The 20397-nt window shown below is 40.3% G+C and overlaps 1 protein-coding gene across 5 annotated transcripts in view; it reads right to left on the bottom strand.

Moving 5' to 3' along the window:
• map3k4 (mitogen-activated protein kinase kinase kinase 4) overlaps positions 1–20397 on the bottom strand; it is a 216128-nt gene that overhangs the window by 68411 nt on the left and 127320 nt on the right. For all 5 annotated transcript variants that reach the window (XM_043696303.2, XM_043696305.2, XM_087991522.1 and 2 more), the window contains 4 exons: positions 20056–20155; positions 19838–19921; positions 13381–13647; positions 283–432 (listed from right to left, as the gene is read on the bottom strand). In XM_043696303.2, coding sequence (XP_043552238.2) covers positions 283–432; positions 13381–13647; positions 19838–19921; positions 20056–20155 — 601 coding nt within the window. The remainder of the gene's footprint in view (positions 1–282; positions 433–13380; positions 13648–19837; positions 19922–20055; positions 20156–20397) is intronic.

The following is a 20397-nucleotide window of genomic DNA, read 5'->3' as shown; positions in this document are numbered from 1 at the left end:
TCCAACAATATGTGTGTGTGTGTGTGTGTGTGTGTGTGTGTGTGTGTGTGTGTGTGTGTATAGAAATTTTCTGTTCAGATCTAACACAATTAACACATAATATGATGGAGGCATGTCTTGGAGAATATTAGCTTAAGTAACTGTAAAATGTCACAAACACTTGATTTCAATACAATCTCAGCATAATGGATCAGAGATGATCTTGTATCATGAGATCGCCTATTCCTGATAAAAGTTCTAAAGAATGGGAATATGGATAAATGTGAACAAGGCAGAATATACCTTCAGCTGTTCTAAAGCTTTGGCTATAACAGGCTGGCTGGATGTTTGTTCACGGTGCAGAGACATTAGATTTTGTATGGATTGTTGAAATGTTTTACGTTGATTCACAAGATGGGAAGACTGCATGACGACCAACAATAAATTATTAATCTGAGGAGAGGGAATATAAAAAAAATTAGTTTTGCAGGTTAAGTAGTGGCAATTTATCCAAATTCACGATACCAATATAAAATATAATTTATTATTTGCTGAGAATATTCCAATCTGATCAAGCAACATAATCAAGCCATCGGAACTATTTAGTTTAAATAGAAACATTAACATATTAAATGAATGTTAAAACAATATTTTTAAACATTGTAAAAACTACCATAATATTTCCATAAACAAGTTTAAACTTTAAAATTCATAATAGCTTCTTGGAATTTTCTATAGTTTGGTAGCATTAGCATTTCAAAATCTTTCTCTCACATATGAATACGTTTTCAACTTCTATAATAAATTGGATTTCTGCCTCAGCCCATAAAACCATCCTACAAAGCCCCACACTCTAAAATTGCTGAACTTTATCACACTATTCTAAGTTCTTCTCCCCAACATTACTGCACTCCACCAATACCATCTCTGAAAGCCTCAATCATTCTTATTGCACTCAAATACCAATTTTGCTTCATTCCCTATTACAGTATCCACTAATACTACATCAGTGCTTCAACAGCAAATCACAAATTGCAGAGAACAAATTTAAAAATTAACTAACCATTCACAACGTGAACCAGAACTTGTTCCTTATAAGCTCCATGTCCTGTCACTTGCACCCATTAATACAAAAACCCAGAAACTGTGAAGTTACTTTTTTTCAAAATAAACAAAACTGCCAAAATTTACTGCCCAAGCAAAAATTTGAGAACTATACATGGTGGGTAGTTTATTTGTATAATTTGAGAGAAAGGCTCTTCCACTACATATGCTCAGGAATAATGATCTGGTTTGATCTTTATTCAAGATGTATATATTTCAATAGGATGTCAGGCATAATTTACCCAGTGATATTACTAAACAAGTTAACATTGCAACCAATTGTACCACAGTCAGTCTTGCCTGAGTCAGGAGATCATGGGTTCAAGTCCTTTCTCAGCACAAGAATCAAAGCTAACACTGCAACCCCACTTACCAGATGAGACATCAAACAGAGGCCCTGCCAAGATGGGTGTAGAAAGACTTCATTAACTTTATTTCGAAAGGTGGTAGTGGCATAGTGGCGGGTTCACTGCAGAAACAGGTTTGAACCCCACCATGGCAAATGGTGAAAGTTACAGTCTAACATTGTAACCATTACAATTGTTGCAAAAATCCATCCGGTTCACTAATATCCGCCAGGGAAGGAAATCTACTGTCCTCACCTAACGCAATACCAGACCCATAGTGATGTGGTTGACTCTTAATTGCCCTATGATAAAGCCTAGCAAGCCACTCAGCTCAAGGGTAATCACAGATAGGTAACAAAAGCCAGCTTTGTCAACAACACTCATATCCCATATGAGAATGTGAAAGAAAGCAGATGTTCCCAGTGCCCCTCCGTCAACATTACAAATAAAAATGCTTATTACCACAATGTTATTCATAGGAGCTAGCTCCTATGTTTTATGTGTTTATCACATGAGGGCATTTATTGCATATCCCAAGTTGCCAAGATGATAGTTAGGATTCAACCACAATGCTGTGCTTCTCAAGGCATAAGAAGAGCAGGTAGGGATGGCAGATTTCCTTCCCTGAATGATATCAGTGAACCAGATGGGACTTTACAACAATCAGATGTCACTAGATTAGGCTATTTATTTTTTAAATTTCAGATTTAAAAAAAAAATTGAATTTGAATTTCACCATCTGCCATGGTGTGATGCAAACCCATGTGCCCAGAACTTCTATATCACTAGCCCAGTAACATTATCATTTTGCCACCAGCTCCTCATTTACAGAGGGGAAAAGCCGTTATGCTTTAGTAAATCCCTTATGGTCTTGCTTTGATCTGGTTATGCTGTTAGAAGAACAATCTAAGCAGTCTTATTTTCCTGCTCAGTCCCCATAGACTAGCAAGTTTATCTCTCTTAAATGCACAAATTTCTTTTAAAATCATTCATCGTCTTTGCATTCACTTCCCTTGCAGGCCGAAAGATTGAGAACATTACTATTTGCTGTGTTACTTGTTTGCCCTCATCAGCTATGTAGGTATCACTGATTGGTCCACCAGTTATTAACCATCCCTGATCAGCCATCAACATGTATTGATCTTCTTGAATATTGCAGTGTTGTGCGCATGTGTGCATGGTGCAGGTACAGATTTTTCTGCTATAACCTGCGTTTCGATAAGGCGAATTCGCTATAACGTGATTGACAAAATGAGGACACTGTTTCTAATAGTGCGAACTTATAAAACAATTTCATTGCCAACACTTTAAGCTCTATTTCTAAAGTGCGATTTTTCTATAATGTGGAGTTACACAAGAATGCAACCATTGCTTTATGGAAGAAATATCTGTACGTCCATCGTGCTGCTGTGAAAAGTGTTCCAACATTTGGACCAGGCAACAGTGAAGGGACTGTAATTTTGCTCCTGGTTAGGGCAGTATGTAGCTTGGAGGGAAATGCGCAGGTCGTGATATTCTCATGAATCTATCGCAAACATCCTTCTAATGGTACAGGTTGCAGGTTTTTAAAAGTGTTGTTAGAGGAAACTCCTGAGTTACTGTCACACAACTTGCACATGATAGTAAACTGCTGACACTGCGTATTAGTGGGCTGCTTTCTGTAATCATCAGCAAAGATCCTCACTTCTGACCTTATGACTGAGGGAGATCATTGATAAGGCAGCTGAAAGTGGTTAAAGCTGATGAGAAACTGCTCCAGTGATGGTCTGGGACTGAACAACTCCCTGTACTCAATTTTCATCAAATGCAATTCTGCTACGCATTCTTAATGCTATACATATTCAAATGTTGCCTCGAAGTCATTCTCAGCTTACATCTGCAGTTGAGCTTTTTTGATCTCGTTTGAACCAAGATTGGGATGAAGTAGGAGCTGAGCGATCCTGGCAGAACCCAAACTGAGCAATGTGTATACTCCTGCTGAGTAAGAGCTATCTGACAGAACTATCAACAAACCTCTTCATCACTATGCTGGTGACCAGGAGTGGTTTGACAGGGAAGCAACTGATCAGGTTAGATTTGCCTTGTTTTTTAAGCACAGGACATTTCTGGGCAATTTTCCACAATGGTTAGTGCAGAGTGTTGCAGTTACGTCAGAGTCATAAAGATGTACAGCCCCATTTGCCAGCACCCAGCCCATGTCCGTCCAAACCCTTCCTATTCATATACACGTCCATATGCTTTTTAGATGCTGTAATTGTACCAGCCTCCACCACTTCCTCTGGCAGCTCATTTCATAAACACACCATGCTCTGTGTAAAAACATTGCCCCTTATGTCCCTTTTATATCTTTCCCCTCTCACCCTAAACTTATGCCCTCTAGCTCTGGACTCCCCTAACCCCTGGGAAAATACTTTGTCTGTTTATCCTACCCATGTCCCTCATGGTTTTATAAACCTCTATAAGGTTACCTCTCAGCCTCCAACGGTCCAGGGAAAATAGCCCCAGTCCATTCAGCCTCTCCATATAGCTCTAATTCTCCAATCCTGGCAACATCCTTGCAAATCTTTTCTGAACCCTTTCAAGTTTCACAACATCCTTCCAATAGGAAGGACAGAATTGCACACAATATTTCACAACTGGCCTAAACAATGTCCTGTACAGTCTCACAATTCCTATACTCAATGCTCTGCCAATAAAGGAATATTCCAAATGCCTTTTTCACTATCCTATCTAGCTGCGATTCTATTTTCAAGGAACTATGAACCTGAGCTCCAGGGTCTCTTTGTTCAGCAATACACTCATCCTTACCATTAAGTGTATAAGTCCTGCTCTGATTTGCTTTTCCAAAATGCAATACGTTGCCTTTATCTAAATTAAACTCCATCTGCCACTCCTCTGCCCATTGGCCCATCTGATCAAGATCCTGCTGTACTCTGATGTAATCTTCTTCGCTGTCCACTACACCTTCAATTTTGGTGTCATTTGCAAACTTAGTAACTATACCTCCTCTGTTCACATCCAAACAATTTACATAAAATGATGAAAAGCAGTGGACCTAACACCGATCCTTGTGGCACACCACTGGTCACAGGCCTCCAGTCTGAAAAACAACCCTCCACCATCACCCAGTCTTCTACCTTTGAGCCAGTTCTGTATCCAAATCGCTAATTCTCCCTGTATTCCATGATATCTAACCTTGCTAACCAGACTTCCTATAAGGAACCTTGTCGAATGCCTTACTGAAGTCCATGTAGATCGCATCGACTGCTCTGCTCTCATTAATTCTCTGTTACTTCTTCAAAAACTCAATCAAGATCGTGAGACATGATTTCACACACACAAAGCCATGCTAACGGTCTGTAATCAGTCCTTGCCTTTCCAAACACATGTAAATCCTGTTCCTCAGGATTCCCTCTAACAACTTGCCCACCATCCATGTCACGCTCACTGGTCTATATTTCCCTGGCTTTTCTTTACTACCTTTCTTAAATAGTGGCACTACGTTAGCCAACCTCCAAGTCTTCTGGCACCTCACCTGTGACTATCAAAGATACAAATATCTCAGGAAGGGGCCCAGCAATCACTTCTCTAGCTTTCCAGAGGTCTAGGGTACACCTGATCTAAATAACTTGGATAAGGGCAAAGCTAATTATATAGTAAAGTCTTCAACAATATTGCTGAAATGTTCTCAGGGTCCATATCCTTTTGTAGTATCCAGTGCCAGTTTCTGGATTTCCTGGAGCAAATCAAATTGGCTGAAGACTGGCATGATAAATACTGGGGACCTGAAGCAAAGACCCAGCTGGATCATGCAGTTAGCACTTCTAGCTGAAGATGACGGTTGCAAATAGAATCACAGTTACAGAGTCACACAGCATGGTCCAACTAGTCAACGCCAGCCACGTTCCCAAACTAAACTAATCCCACCTGCCTGTGATTGGCTCATATCCCTCCACACCTTTTGTTTTCATGTACTTATCCAAATGTGTTTAAAATGTTCTAACTGCATCAATCACTTCCACCGGCAGTTCATTCCACATGCTAACCACATTGTGTAAAAAAAACAAATTGTCCCTCATGACGTTTTGAAGACTTTCTCCTCTCACCGTAACAATATGCCCCTGAGTTTTGAACTCCAGCACCCGAGGGAAAATTCCCTCGCTATTCACCCTTTCCATACCCCTCATGGTTTTATAAACCTCTAAGTTCACCCTTCAACTTCCTACACTCTTGGGAGTCCAAGCCTATCTTTATAACTCAAACCCTCCATTCCTGGCAACATTCTGGTAAATCTTTACTGAACCCTCTCCAATTTAATAATATCCTTCCTGTAGTAAGGTGACCAGAACTGAACATAATACTGCCAAAGAGGTCTCACAAATGTCAATGCTTCAGTCTTATCTTTTACACAAATGTGCTGGATCTCCTCATTTTTAAGAATAGGAATATCCAATGTATTATATTAATTCCACAACTTCTAGTTTTCTAACACTAGCCACTTCCTCATCATCATGGCAATCCCTCTACACACCCATTCCCCAACAGGAAGGTCTGAAGGCCTTTTACCTCTTACTTGAAAAGAGGCATGTTCAATCTCAATCCACCTCCAGCCTCCTTTGCCAGGCTGAACTCATCCTTGCTTTGAACAACTTCTTTAACTCATCTCACCTTCACAAGTCAAAGGTGTCTCTGTGGGATCAGTTTGGGTCCCAGCAATGCCTGCCTCTTTGTTGGGTGCGTGGGTCTACTTGAGCCACCACCAACAACGCTTTCTCCAATACAGCGATGATGCAATAGTTTTATACAGCACAGAAGAGGCCCTTTGGCCCATATAATCTGTGCCAACTTTTCTACATGAATCCCAACTTTCTAGCACGTGGCCCATAGCCTGGAATGTTATGACGTTTCAAGTGCTCATATATTAATTCTCTGTTACTTCTTCAAAAACTCAATCAAGATCGTGAGACATGATTTCACACACACAAAGCCATGCTAACGGTCTGTAATCAGTCCTTGCCTTTCCAAACACATGTAAATCCTGTTCCTCAGGATTCCCTCTAACAACTTGCCCACCATCCATGTCACGCTCACTGGTCTATATTTCCCTGGCTTTTCTTTACTACCTTTCTTAAATAGTGGCACTACGTTAGCACTACTTTTGATGATTGTGAGGTTTCCTGCCTTAACTTCCCTCCCAGATAATGCATTCAGATTTCCACCACCCTTTGCACATCCCAGAGCTGTGTCTTACCCTCATCCAGAATTGGAACAATTCATCAGTTTTGCTTCCAAATTCTTTTCTGTTACCTCCATCTCCGACCCTTCACTGACTTCACTGGTTTCAGTTTTGGAGATAGGTGTCCACTGATACCCATTAAAAGCCCACAGACACCTCAAATACACTGCTTCATATGCTGCTATTTCCAAGGATTCCATTCCATTCTCCAAAGTTATTCTGTTACATCTGCTCCGTTTACGCTAATGTCCATTGGGATTGGCTCTGACATGACCACTTCGACCTCAAGCAGGGATTCCACTCCCACTGTGGTTGAAAGGCCTTCAGCTGTGTCCGAATCATCTTCCTCAATTCTGTTCTCATCCCCTCTTCTCAAGCAATGACTGGGTTTGCCTAGCTCCCTCTTTCTAAACTACTAATGACCCATTCAAAGGATCATCCTTTGCAATTTCTACACCACCTAGATGCCACCAAACACATCTTGCCCTCTCCTCCACTGTTAGCATTTCACATGGACTGGTCCCTCGGTGACTGCCTCGCTCATTCCTAACATTTCCTTACTGCCCCATGATACCTTCCTATGCAACTGTAGAAGGTGCAACACTTGCCCATTCACCTCTTCCCTCGTCACTGCCCAAGGTCCAAAACACACTCCTAGGTGAAACACCTTTTTATTTGTTGCTCAAACTGTGGTCTCTTTTACACTGACCAGTTCAAACGCATACTGGGTGACTGCTACACCGAACCCTTCCACTGGAATGGCCCCAACCTTTAAATTACTTGTTATTCCATTAAATCATCTTGCTCTCATTCTAACATCACGTTCCTTGGCTTGCTGCAATGTTCCAATGGAGCATGACGCAAGCTCAAGGAACAACATTTCATTTCCGCTTTGGGCACATTAAAGCCTCTAGTACTCAATATTGAATTGCATAACTTGACAGCCTGACCACGTGACATCTGTTCTCCATTTTTCCTACATTGTCTTAAATCTCACCCACCCCTCTTTCTCCTCCCTTCTCCCACCTCCTGGCTACCCTTCATCCAGCCTTATCTTTTGTTCTCAGCAGAGAGGATCCATTCTCAACCTGAAATTCCACTGATTTTGCAGCTCCTTTTCTCTTCCACCACCATTCACAACCCCTTTGTCTTTTAAACTTGGCCTACAGACCGCTTGCTCCCATCACCCCTCTGTCACCTCTGCTAAAACAATAAAAAGCCATTTCAAATCCCTTATAGTATCCTTAAGGGTGATACTGGAATTGAAACGTTAACTTTGTTTTTCTCTCTCCACAGATGTTGCCAGACCAACTGAGCGTCCCCATTTTCAGTGTTTGTTGCAGATTTCCAAGATGTACTGCACTTTGCTTTCATAAAGAGGGTATATTTATGTTGGTTATTTAATCATCAACCACCAGGATTGCAAAGCTTAAGTCTGATTCATTGGTTGCGTGACGCTTATTCTGTCTACTATACACTGTATCCAATGTTTGCCATACAAGTGGTCCTGCATGCTAGCTTTACCCGGTTGACACCCTGATTATAGCTAAGATAAGGACTGCTCTTGGCATATCCTACATACTTTATTAAAGCAGAGTTGATATTTAAGTGTAGTAATAATGATAGAGTGAGGGACATGCAGGGTCTCTGGGTTACAGATTGTGGTTGAGTATAATTTTGCTGATGACCTACAAAACCTTATGCGTGCTTACATTTTAACATATTGGATCAAAAGGAAACCTAGCCCAGTGGTAGCCACATAACACAACTGAGGGGTATCCTCAATGTGAAAGAGAGGCCTTTGTCTCCACATGGATTGTACAACAGTTGCTCCTATTAATACTATCCTGGTCAACTGAATTGGTGATAGGTAGATTGGTGAGATTAATGCTGCTAATACGCAATTTGGTGATGGTCATTGAAGGGCCATCCAGGGTATATTCTGAACAACTGCCACCTCCCAATCACTCTATGAATTGGTGAATGGAGAGGTAGTGTTTCATCAGCTCTGCGTGCACCTGTGTGGGGGTATGGAGGGGGTCTCCACATTAAGATATTTGTTTGCCTGTCACCTAATTCCATAAAGCTTCATGGGTTCAAACTTAAGATTGGAGGAGATTCCCAGAGCAGTTTCCTTCAGACTGTAAACAACATGGTTGCAGGTCTGGTTGTCAGTAAAACAGGGCATACCCAAGCATTGTGATGGTGATACATACTCAGGCCTTTAGGACAGAGAAGGAGGGCCTTCAGCTCATCTCGTACATATTGAGAACAAAGACCTAACTACACTAATCCAATTTTACTTTCAGCCCATATGCAAATGAACATCTAACTACTGCTCAACTGTTCTGAGAATTTCTGTCTCTCAATCATCCTTTCAGGCTGTGAATTCCAGACTTCCAAACTCACTTGGGGGGGGGGGGGGGGGGAAGAGAGCAATTCAACTCACCTCTTAGCCTTCTACCTCTTACCTTAAATCTACATCCCCCCTTTTCAGTGACCCCTTTATTAATGGAAAATGTGATCTCCTACTCAAACTATCTATGCCCCCCAATCTTATACACCTTTATCAAGTCCCCTCTCAACCTTCAATTCTCCAAGTAAAACATTCCTGGCTTATCCAATCTTTCTTCATAGCTCAGCTTCTCCAGCTAAGGCAGCATCCTGATAAACTTTCTCCACATCTTCTAGTGCAATCACATCACATCACACCCATTAATGTGGTGACCAGAAATGTATGCAGTATTCCAGTTGTGGTCTACAGCGTTTTACACAGTTTCAACATAACCTCCATGCTCTTGTATTGTGTGTCTTGGCTAATAATGGCAAGTAGCCCACCCTGTCTCTGATCCTGCTGCATAGGGATCTGTGAACATGTATACCAAGGCCCCTCTAATCTTCAGTACTTTCTTGGACCCTACCATTCAGTGTAATTCTTAACCTTGGTAGGCCTCCTCAACCGATTTCTGATGAAGGGCTTATGCCCAAAACATCAACTCTCCTGCTTGACCTGCTGTGCTTTTCCAGCACTACACTCTTGACTCTGATCTCCAGCATCTGCAGTCCTCACTTTGTCCTAGGCCTCCTCAACTGTGTTACCTAATTTTTCTGTGTTGAATTCCACTTGCCACTGCTCTGCACACGTGACTAATCCTTTGATATCCACCTGCAGTTAACAGCTATCCTCCTTGTAACATTCATTAATGTCTTGATCATATCCACATCCCACATTTAACTCCAAATCATTAAATGTACACCACAAACATCAAGGGACCCAGCACTGAGCCCTTTTGAACTCCAATCGAAATAGTCACAGAAACATCCCTCTCCCATTACCTTCTGCTTCCTGTTGGCCAATTTTGGATCCAACAATACACTTTACCTTGCATTCTATAGGCTCTTACTTTCTGGACCAGTCTGCCCTGAAGGATCTTATCAAAATCCTTGTTAAAGTCCATATAGACCACATCAAATGTCTGGGACATTTCTCCAAAGTATGACTCAAATGACTCACTACGTCAGGCTGTGGCTTGACTAGTCTGCAGGTCAACTTGTGCAATTTTGGCATCAACCCCTAAAGAGTGATAAAGATAACTTGCAGGGTTGGTGAGATTGGATTTGAGATTGTATTAGGCACTGGAAATGACATGACAATACCAGGTAGGCTGTCTGGTTTCTGTCCTTTTCTTTTTAAAGGGCTCAGGACTCTGATACAACCAAAAGGATTATTTGGCTATTTTAAAGAGTATTGCAGTGTTAAAGCACAATGCTGTGAGTCTAGAGTTGCAAACACATGAGTGAACCAGATGTATTTTAAGGCAATGGTTATGATTATGACTAGCTTTTAGTCTCTGATTTAATAAGCGAAGTAAAATTGCACCACTATGGGTCAGACGATCCATGCCCCCAGTGCATTAGCACAGACCTCTGGAGTCCGAACCCAGTGACATCATCACTACACCATCTACCTTCCCTCAGCTAAAACCTTAAATTAGCCCCCCCCTCATCCTTTTATCATTAACAGGAACAATATTGCTTTGCCTGCTTTATATGAACCTGTCATAATCTCATACACTCATATCAAACTTCACCTTAATTGTCTTTGCTCCAAAGAGAACAACCCCAATTTCACCAATCAAACCTTGCAACCAAGGTCCCTCATCCTTGGAGTAATTCTGTTCAGTCTCCTCTGTACCCTCTGAAGGACCCTTATGTGCATCATAAAGTACAGTGACCTGAACTGAACATCCTACTCTCATTGTGGTCTAACCAGTTTCTTTTACAGTTTCAAACTTGGAACAACGAGAAGAACAATACAGGACAGGATCAGACCCTTCAGCCTTCCAAGCCTGCGCTGACACGTTTTGCCCTTCAATACTAAAACTGTCTTCACTTACAGGATCCGTATCCCTCTATTCCCTTTCTATTCATGTATTCGTCCAGGTAATTCTTGAATGCTGCTTGTGTATCTGCTTCCACCACCTGGTCTGGCAACACGTACCAGGCACTCAAAACTGTGTAGAAAAACTCACCTCATTCGTCTCTTTTAAACTTCCCCCCCTCTCTCACCTTGAATCTGTGTCCCCTAGTAATTGACCCCTCCACCCTAGGAAAAGCCTCATACTTCCCACTCCATCCATGCCATTCACAACCTCATAAACTTCTATTAGGTAGCCCCTCAACCTCCTGCGTTCCACTGAAAACAAACCTAGTCTCTCCAACCTTTCTTCATAGCTAAAATCCCCCATACCAGGCAACTTTTATACATATTCTGGTAAACATTTTCTGTACCCTCTCTTGTATAGAGGTTTTCAAGCTGTCAGAACTTAAAAAATATTTAGGCCATCAAACTGGATAGAAGTCTCTCAGTTATTAAAACTAGAAAGAAAGAGTCAGTTAAGTAAGAAATTAAACAAAGTCAGAAATGACACTTCATAGGGTTGAGTATGTGCAAAGGACATTGTTTGGAAATGTTGAGAAGATCTTCTCTTTCCAACACTATAATGTCAACCCTAATCAGTACTACTGCCCCATTTCCCCTTCTTCTAAAGGCAGGCACTCCTCACCACTTTTAATCCAAACCACAGTATTGCCATTACATCATACCCTATACAGTTGTTTCCAGTTCACCAACCTATTCTTCATACTTTGTATATTTACGTATATATTTTACACTTTATTTCACATCCTTCACAGCTCTTTTTAGACCATTCCTTCCTAATATGATATTACTTCACTTACCTCTCTACACAGACTGTCCTTCGTGGACCCTAGTCTCCATTTCTTCCCATACGAGGTTCTGAACTTTCCAACCAATTTACTTAAAAGCTACATAAGTGGACCACGCTGACCATATTGGTCCCATTTTTCCCAATCCTTTTGATTAGGTGGCTCGTGCTTCAGAACTATTCCCAACATACCAAGAATGTGAAATCTGCTCTCCTACCTCATGCTCAAATAACACACTGATAGTCCCTACCTTCATACAAGCATGACACTGGGAATGATTCAGAGATTAGCACTCTAGCATTATCAGAGCCTGCCTGCTTGCTCATTTACCTAGAAATTTACTGGTTCATTTATTCAGCTTCAATGTTACCTGGCCTGCTTATGTGCTCACTTCAGTCCATTCATATGAGCTGTTCCACATACTTTTTTTGGAGAAGAGATGGGTAACAAAAAGGCACAGACCTTGGGAAGAATTTGGGTGAGAAGAAGGATGAGCCAAAGAACAAAATGGGAATAGAGAGCTGAAGGTCAGAATGTGGGTTGTAGGTGTGAAGAAATAAACAGAAGGAATTTAAGGGAAAAGGAATAAGAATTAAAGCAGACAAAAGAGACACACAAATTTGGTAACATACTTTATGAAATTGAACCTAAAAATTTCTAAATCCCTTGGCCTTTAAGTTATACTGAATCACTCCCTCTATCCTTTCTACTTCCTTCAGTGGGCTTCAATATTTCTCTTCCAAATCTACCTCCACTCCATACCATTTCTCTATTTGCTCTCCTACATCTTCATCTCTAACACAATATGACAGAAATTCCTTTTCACATCAGATGATTACTCAGTACTGTTCTTCCTTTTCCTCTGCACCTACCAGTGACTCAGAATCTAGTTCCTCCCCACAGTACATAAATCACGTGTTTCCAATCTCCAAAACACCCTCAGAGCTTCAGTTCCTCCCACACTACACTGTGTAATCTAGTTCCACTACAGCATAGCCATCCTCAACAAGCCTATTCCTTTCTCTACCATCACGGCCTCCACATTCCAATGCTCTTTAATCAGCTTCAGCAATTTCTAAGTAGCTATATTTATTTGTATTTGCCTAAAGAGCATTAAACTGAAAATTACAATCCAGACTAACAACTAATCAGCACCACCGCACTTCAAACTCCAGATCACCAATAAAAATCATGCAGAAATTTACTAGTGTTAATTAAGTTCACAAACTTGAATTCTGCCCTCACCACTGCCGAGCTTATCACCCCTTTTCCTTTCCTTGCTGCTTAATGCTCCTAGGAAGCACCTCTAAATACTTCATGACATTAAAGGCATAAAAGCTGATAATATTTTAACTAATTGTATCCTTTATTTAATCCATTTTATAGTCTATTGATTAAAGTACATGGCATATTTTATGAGATGCTTTGAAACGATTGCAAACAATTTTCAAACTAGTGATGCATGTTTAATTTTAAGACACATACCTCCATACTTCTTAATGTATCCATAGTTTCTACCTGTGGCAGTACTTTGATTGACTGGCCTCCCCACAATTTCCAATTATCTTCCTGCTCTTTATCCTTAGGGTCATCTTTTATGAGAAGCAAACAAGCTTCATCCACTGATTCATCGGATTCCTTTGAGCAGTCCTTGCCAGCTGTCGCACTAAGCAGCTGAAGTATTTGAGACTTTCGCTCTGCAAGCTCAAATGAAACAAAAATATGCAGGTTCTCTAGACCAGGGATTTGAACCTGAAAGGAAAAGAATGGCATTGAAGTTACACTCGTATCAGCCACTTAGAGTCATAGAGATGTACAGCATGGAAAACAAACCCTTCAGTACAATTTGTCCATGCTGACCAGTAATCCTGAATCAATCTAGTCCCATTTGACAGCATTTGGCCCATATCCCCCTAAAGCATTCATATTCATGTATCCCATCCAGATGCCTTTTAAATACTTAATTGTACCAGCCTCCACTACTTCGTGTGGCAGACTTATTCCAGACACACACCATCCTCTGTGTGAAAAAGTTGCCCCTTAATTGCCTTTTAAATCTTTCCCCTCTCACTTAAACCTAGGTCCTCTAATTTTTGACTCCCCTAATCCAGGGAAAAGATCTTGATTGATCATCCTATCCATGCCCCTCATGACTTATCAAATTATTAGGATCAAAAGTGTTTCCTACACAAAACTTTATTCATCCAGGACCCAACATTATTTGTCATTCAAAGTAACATTAGAACAAATTAGTCACATAACCATAACTATTGTTAGTCAAAAGATCATTATGAGCAGCACAGTGGCGGAATGGTGAACATTGCTGCCTCAAAGCGCCAGGGCCCCAGGTATGGTTCCTGTGTGGAGTTTGCACATTCTGCCATATCTGCATAGGTTTCTTCTTCAAAGGGGCAGTGTGAATTCAATGGGCTGAATGGCCTGCTTCAACACTGTAGGGGTTCTCTGACCTACATGATCATTCCTTTCTCACATGGTGTATGCTATCAATAAAAGTGTTAAATCCCAGTGTAGAGATTTTAGATTGATAACAGCCCATGATATAGGGATCTGAATAACTCCTAGATCAGCAAGAGTCACATTATCAAAATCTTGTACATCTGCTCAGAGCAGTTTGGCAAAACAACCGGAGATCAAACGACTGCAGTGGATGATCTGCAGGACCTTCTGTACCTGTACAGATAAAGCTTACAGATAGCACGTGACTGCTCGCAGAATTAGTAAAGGAATACCATTACCACTGCTGCGCCCACTCAAGCGGTTGCTTTTGTGTTCTTGAGAAAGGTAATTGGATTCAACTGAGAAGCATCAGGGATAAGGCAGAATAAGGGAAAGTCAGGACTAATATAATAAGTATTAAAAAGCAGAATAAAGTGAACGTGAGGGAAATAAAATTAAAATAAAGCATATAGCTCAGTCAAGTAGAATGAGTGGTAGTTCAGGTCTGGGAGGTATGTGCAGAGTTTGGTGTGGTCTCAATAGGCCAAACAGCCTGCTTCCAAACCACAGGGATTCTATTCTATTCTAATAGGTGGGAAGTCACAAACCTTACTGGTGTCCTTGCAAATCACATGTCCAGGAAGCACTATTGAGCCACAGGTTTGACAGCCTGAGTGGCAGCTTGAGGCAAGTAGCATATCCACAACATCGAGATGTATGTGGATAGCACATTCAGAGAAGTGGTCAAGGGCCTGAAGGCCAAAAGGGAATGGGTGACAACCAGGCAATCCAAGAGAAACAAGTATATAGTGCAGGAGCCATGGGGTCCAACATGCAAATCAATTTTCCATTTTAAAAGCTGAAGGGTGCTAGTTCCTCAAGGAAATGCAGTCAGAGCCACATTTGTGGCACCATACGCAGTTCAGCTATACTGGAGGGAAGGAAGAAGAAAATAAGATCAACTGCGATAGGTGATTAATTAGTTAGGAAAACAGACAGGTGTCATGGATGTGACTTTAGAATGGTATGACGTCTCCCTGGTGTCAAAGATGTCAGAGAGGACATTCTTCTGGGAAGTGTGAACAGCCAGAAGGAATGTGGTCCTGCAATCAGTTTAGGAAGCTACTTAGAATACAAGCAAGCAAGACATAAAACGTAATAACTTTCAGATTACTTTCAATGCTACGTGTGAGTACAGGAGGAGGAGGATGAAACAGAAGAGCGTGCAGCTGCAAAGTTGATGGAGGAGTCAGGGCTCCGGATTCTGTGGATAGGCTCTGGGTGGACAAGCCAAACAGGTGCACCTGAACAGAACTGCACCGAGTTCCATGCGAGGCATTTTCCTGGTGGGAGGGTTTTCAACTAACTTGGTAGGAGTGTCAGAACCAAGGAAAAGTATGAGAGAGAACTACCAAAGTTCACAAAATACTAAGAGATATCTAACACTAGCATAGAGAATATTAAGTTAATAAGTTTAGTCAGAGAAAGTAAAGAAGTCTAAATCAGATTTAGCGTGCACGTATGTGAATGCATGGAATATAGCAAATAAGATGGAGAATTATAGGCACAGATTGTTACTACTCAGATTTACAAGATAATGATAGTACTTAAAAGTTTACAGGGCACCAGGACCTGGTGACATGTATCCAAGGATAACGAAGGAAGAGTGTGTGTGTGGAAATTGCAGGGACATAGGCCATAATCTTTCAATCTTTCCTGGACTTGGGGAGGTGCCAGAAAATTGGACAACTGCAAACATCACGCCCTTGCTCAAGAAAGATCGAAAGGATAGCCTAGCAAAAACACAGACCAGCCAGTTTAATTTCAATGATGAGGAAACTTCGAGAAAGAATGAGTTGGGATAGATCCCGGAGTGAATTTAAAAAAGTAGTCACTTGGATAAAGGTGGATTGACTAGGAAGAGCCAGCATGAATCGCTAAAGGGGAAATTGTAATGAACTAACTTGCTGGATTTTTTTTGGAGGTAACAGAAAGGGCTAATGATGGAAATGCTATTGATCTAGTGTACATGGATCTCCACAGCACATCCAATACAGTGCTGCAGACTTGAGAGAAAAGTTCTAGCTCATAGAATAAAGGGATAATAGCTACACATATACAAAATTGGTTGATTGATAGGAAAAACAGTGTAACATTTAATGGATATGTTTCAGGCTGGAGAAAAGGTTTGTAGTAGTGCTCCCCAAAGATCGAGATCAGGACTCTTGCTTTTTCTAATATACATTAATGATGTAGATATTAGTGTGCAAGATACAATTTTCAGGTTTGCAGATAATAGGAAATCTGGAAGCACTGTACATTGAGGACGACAGTGACAAACTTCTAAAAGACAAGTTGGCAGAGTGGCAGCAGATCATGCTCAATGCAGATAAGTGTAATATATCTTGATAGGAAGAACATGGACAGACATAAAATAAGGGGTGCAATTTTAAAAGGGGTGGGCACTGAATAAAAGAGCAAGGAGGTGATGTTGAACTTGCACAAGTTATTTGTTAGACTTCAGCTCAGTTGTGTGCACCATATTATAGGAAATGTGCTAATGCTCTGGAGAATGCTCAGAGAAGGATGGCTCGAGAAATGAGAAATTTTTCATATGAAGACTGTTCACCTTGGAGAAATACAGCGAAGAAGATATCCGATAGAGGTTTTCAAAGTTATGAGTGGTTTGGATAGAGTAGATCGGGAGAAACAATTCCCAGTTCCAAAATGATTAAGAATAAGGGGCCACAGATTTAAATTGATTTGCAAATGTAACATACAGTCAGAGATGTACGGCTTGGAAACAGACCCTTCGGTCCAACCTATCCATGCCGATCAGATATCCCAACCCAATTTAGTTCCACCTGCCAGCACCCAGCCCATATCCCTCCAAACCCTTCCTAATCATATACCCATCCAAATGCCTTTGAAGTGTGATTGAGAAAAAATCTTTTTCACACAATGAGTGATTTTTGGTCTGGAATGTACTGCGTGGAAGTGTGATAGAGCCATGTTCCATTAAAGCATTCAAGAGAATGGTGGAGGGTTGCTAAGATAGGCACAATCTGTAAAGATATGGGGAAAAGGCACGAGAATGGCACCAAGTCACAATGCTCATTTGAAAGTCCAGAGAAGAGTCGATGGGCTGAATGGCCTCCTTCCACACCATAACCCTTTTGCAATTTAGTGGGGTCTAGATACACTGCAAGGTACCGTTCTCCCAGTTTGGCCTGTGAATCAATGGAATTACTGGAGTAAGCTGCTGCTGTACAAAACCACAGAGTGAACCACAATGGAAAGAGCTAAATGAACATGGAAGATGAGGTTCAGCTATCCACCCAACCACGAAAGGAGGATGAAAAGAGGACTCCACAGAAAATCCTCCAACAGACCGGCTTTTTCTGTATCAACCGAGAAATGAAAATTCTCTGACTGATGTACAGGTTTTTTTTTACCTCGTACAGAATTATCTCATTAGTTTTAAAATAACCATTGTTTGTAGCAAGCTGCACACCCTAACATAAGGAACGAGGAGTGCATTACTTACCCTTTTGAGTCTGTTCCCCTATTCAACAAGATCTTCTACCTCAAATATTGATTCCTGCACTCTTCTCATTTAGCCTTATATTAAAAGTCTATTGGCTTCTGTCTTCAACATACTCAATAGTTGAGCATCTATAGATGCTCAAAGGTTGAAAATAGCGAAGTTTTGAATTAAGTAATTCTCATCTCAAAAATTGCCAAACCCTTGTTCTGATACTGTGATCCAGTTCTAGATTTCCCAACCAGGGGGAAAAAGTACCTTTCATGAAGCCCTTTAGGAATTGTATATATCAATTAGATCACTTCTCATTCTTCTAAAAACATTCTAGAGACCAGCTATATGAATTTTTGCAACATAAAGGCAAATAGTAGAAGAGATAGGCAAAATGTAAAATGTTTGAGCTGGATACTGGATCGGGTGGTCCATCTAAAGGGCTCACATAACTCATAACAACAAGGAGCTGAAGCAGGAAATTGCTGAGGGGAAACAGGAAAGTGAGAAAACCTGCCAGAGGCACAATGGAATACCCACTAGATTTGGAGATTGGTTCTGGGACACTGAGACAGGGTTGGACGAGAATGTGGTCTGTTAACATCCCATTAGTCTCCACCAGTACAGATAATGCCTAGGACTGTGACAAGAATGAAGATATGCAGCTTGAACTAAGGATGCAATGCTTATATTTCAAGAAGAGGGGAAAGCACATCAGAGGTTGATACTGAAAGTGGCACACACTAGGTTATAAGCACAAAGTGCACATGTGAATTCTCCCAATAGAGTTCCAACAAAACATTAGGACATAAAAACCAACTTAACTAACAAATTCTGGGACCAGAGCGTAATTTCTGTTTGGAACCCAAGTTAAGCCTAAAAGGAAGAAATCTTATATAGAGTTATACAGCACAGAAACAGACCCTTTGGTCCAACCAATCCATGTTGAACATAATCCCAAACTAAACTAGTCCCACCTGCCTGCTCCTGGTTCATATCCCACCAAACATTTTCAATTCATGTATTTATGCAACTGTCTTTTAAACGTCATAACTGTGCTCGTATCCACCATTTCATCACGAATTTCATTCCTCACGCGAACCATCCACTGTGTAAAAGATTTGGCCCTCAAATGTTTTTTTAAAATCACTCTCATTCTGTAAATATACATTTCAATCAGCACTGCATTCTGTAAATATACATTTTCATTTTTTGAGAATGTTTGTATTCACTTTGTTCTCAAATATTTTTAGCTGTTGTGGAGAATGAATGAGACATATGCTTGGCTACAAAAAGTCATTGCAGAGCTTAGTTTATCAATGAAACTCTTCTGGATACTGGAATAAATATCACTGTTTACAACTCTACAAACTACAGGTTAAAAGAAAAAAGTTCCACATAATAAATGCCACATTCAAATTTGGTGTACACATTGAAGATATCATACATAACTTTTATCAGATACATGTACATATATGTTAATGCTGCAGATAGAATGTTTCATCTACAAAGATCATGCAACGGGTGGTCAAAATGAAGGATGTCAAAGTAGTTAAGCTAAAAAATGCATAATATTTCATAATATCAATCTGAGTGTTAAACTGTAGTATTCAAAGTGTTTAAATTATTTTTAAAATGTTCAAAAAACAACTAGGAATGGGTGCAGATAATCAAACAAATATGAAAATAAAACTTTAAAATTAGAACAAAACCAACCTTGGCTTCATTGACAACTCTGTAAACAAATACTGGATAACCAAATACATCATTGGATCGACAACATTAAATTCACATTGCCTCAGTTTTAAGTTTTTGAACATATTATCAGCTCTCTCAGCTAAATGCGAGAAACCAAGAATCTCTTCCTCTTAAGTTAATGTTCCATGACTGTAAATGCATCTCAGTTTCAATATGGAAATTGACACACAACTTTCAAAATAAAAATGTTACCTGGACATATTTTTTTGTTTTAAGAGCTTCCAAAACTTCTGGCACAGGAGCTGACAAAGTAAATTCTGCTGCTATTTCTAGGTCCTAAATAAGAAAAATGGAGCTTTACTTGTGGCAAATTTATACATTCTCTACAAAAAGAAAAATGGAATATTTTACTACACCACAGCAACGTGTGTTTCACAAATGCTGTATGTATGTATGTACATATATATTACCTTTCTTAGCATTTTAGCAAATCCTAGAGCTTTGGATGCTCTCTCCCGAGCTTCATGAAAGAGCTCTTTTAATGCGCGACTAGTCTCGATAACAGACCTTCTGTAAAGACAATGATATATTTTTTAGAAAATCACTAATTGCACAAAATCAATAAAGGAGGAAAAGAAAATAATATCAATCTCGCACTCTCAAACCTTTTAAACAACCCAGTTTTTCACTACTTCGAAGGGGACAAAAGATTATGTAGTACCTTCAGAAAGTCCCAAAAACTTATCTTAATTATGTTCTTTTGAAATCACTAATGTAACTGCTTTACATCCTTCAATTGCTTTAATATACAA

This window comes from Chiloscyllium plagiosum, unplaced genomic scaffold, assembly GCF_037043375.1.
Source record: "Chiloscyllium plagiosum isolate Xiang-an unplaced genomic scaffold, Cpla_swu_hap1 HiC_scaffold_10, whole genome shotgun sequence".
Classification (NCBI taxonomy): domain Eukaryota; kingdom Metazoa; phylum Chordata; class Chondrichthyes; order Orectolobiformes; family Hemiscylliidae; genus Chiloscyllium; species Chiloscyllium plagiosum.
The sequence above is the reverse complement of the archived record's forward strand: the minus strand, read 5'-3'. Positions and strand labels throughout refer to the sequence as shown.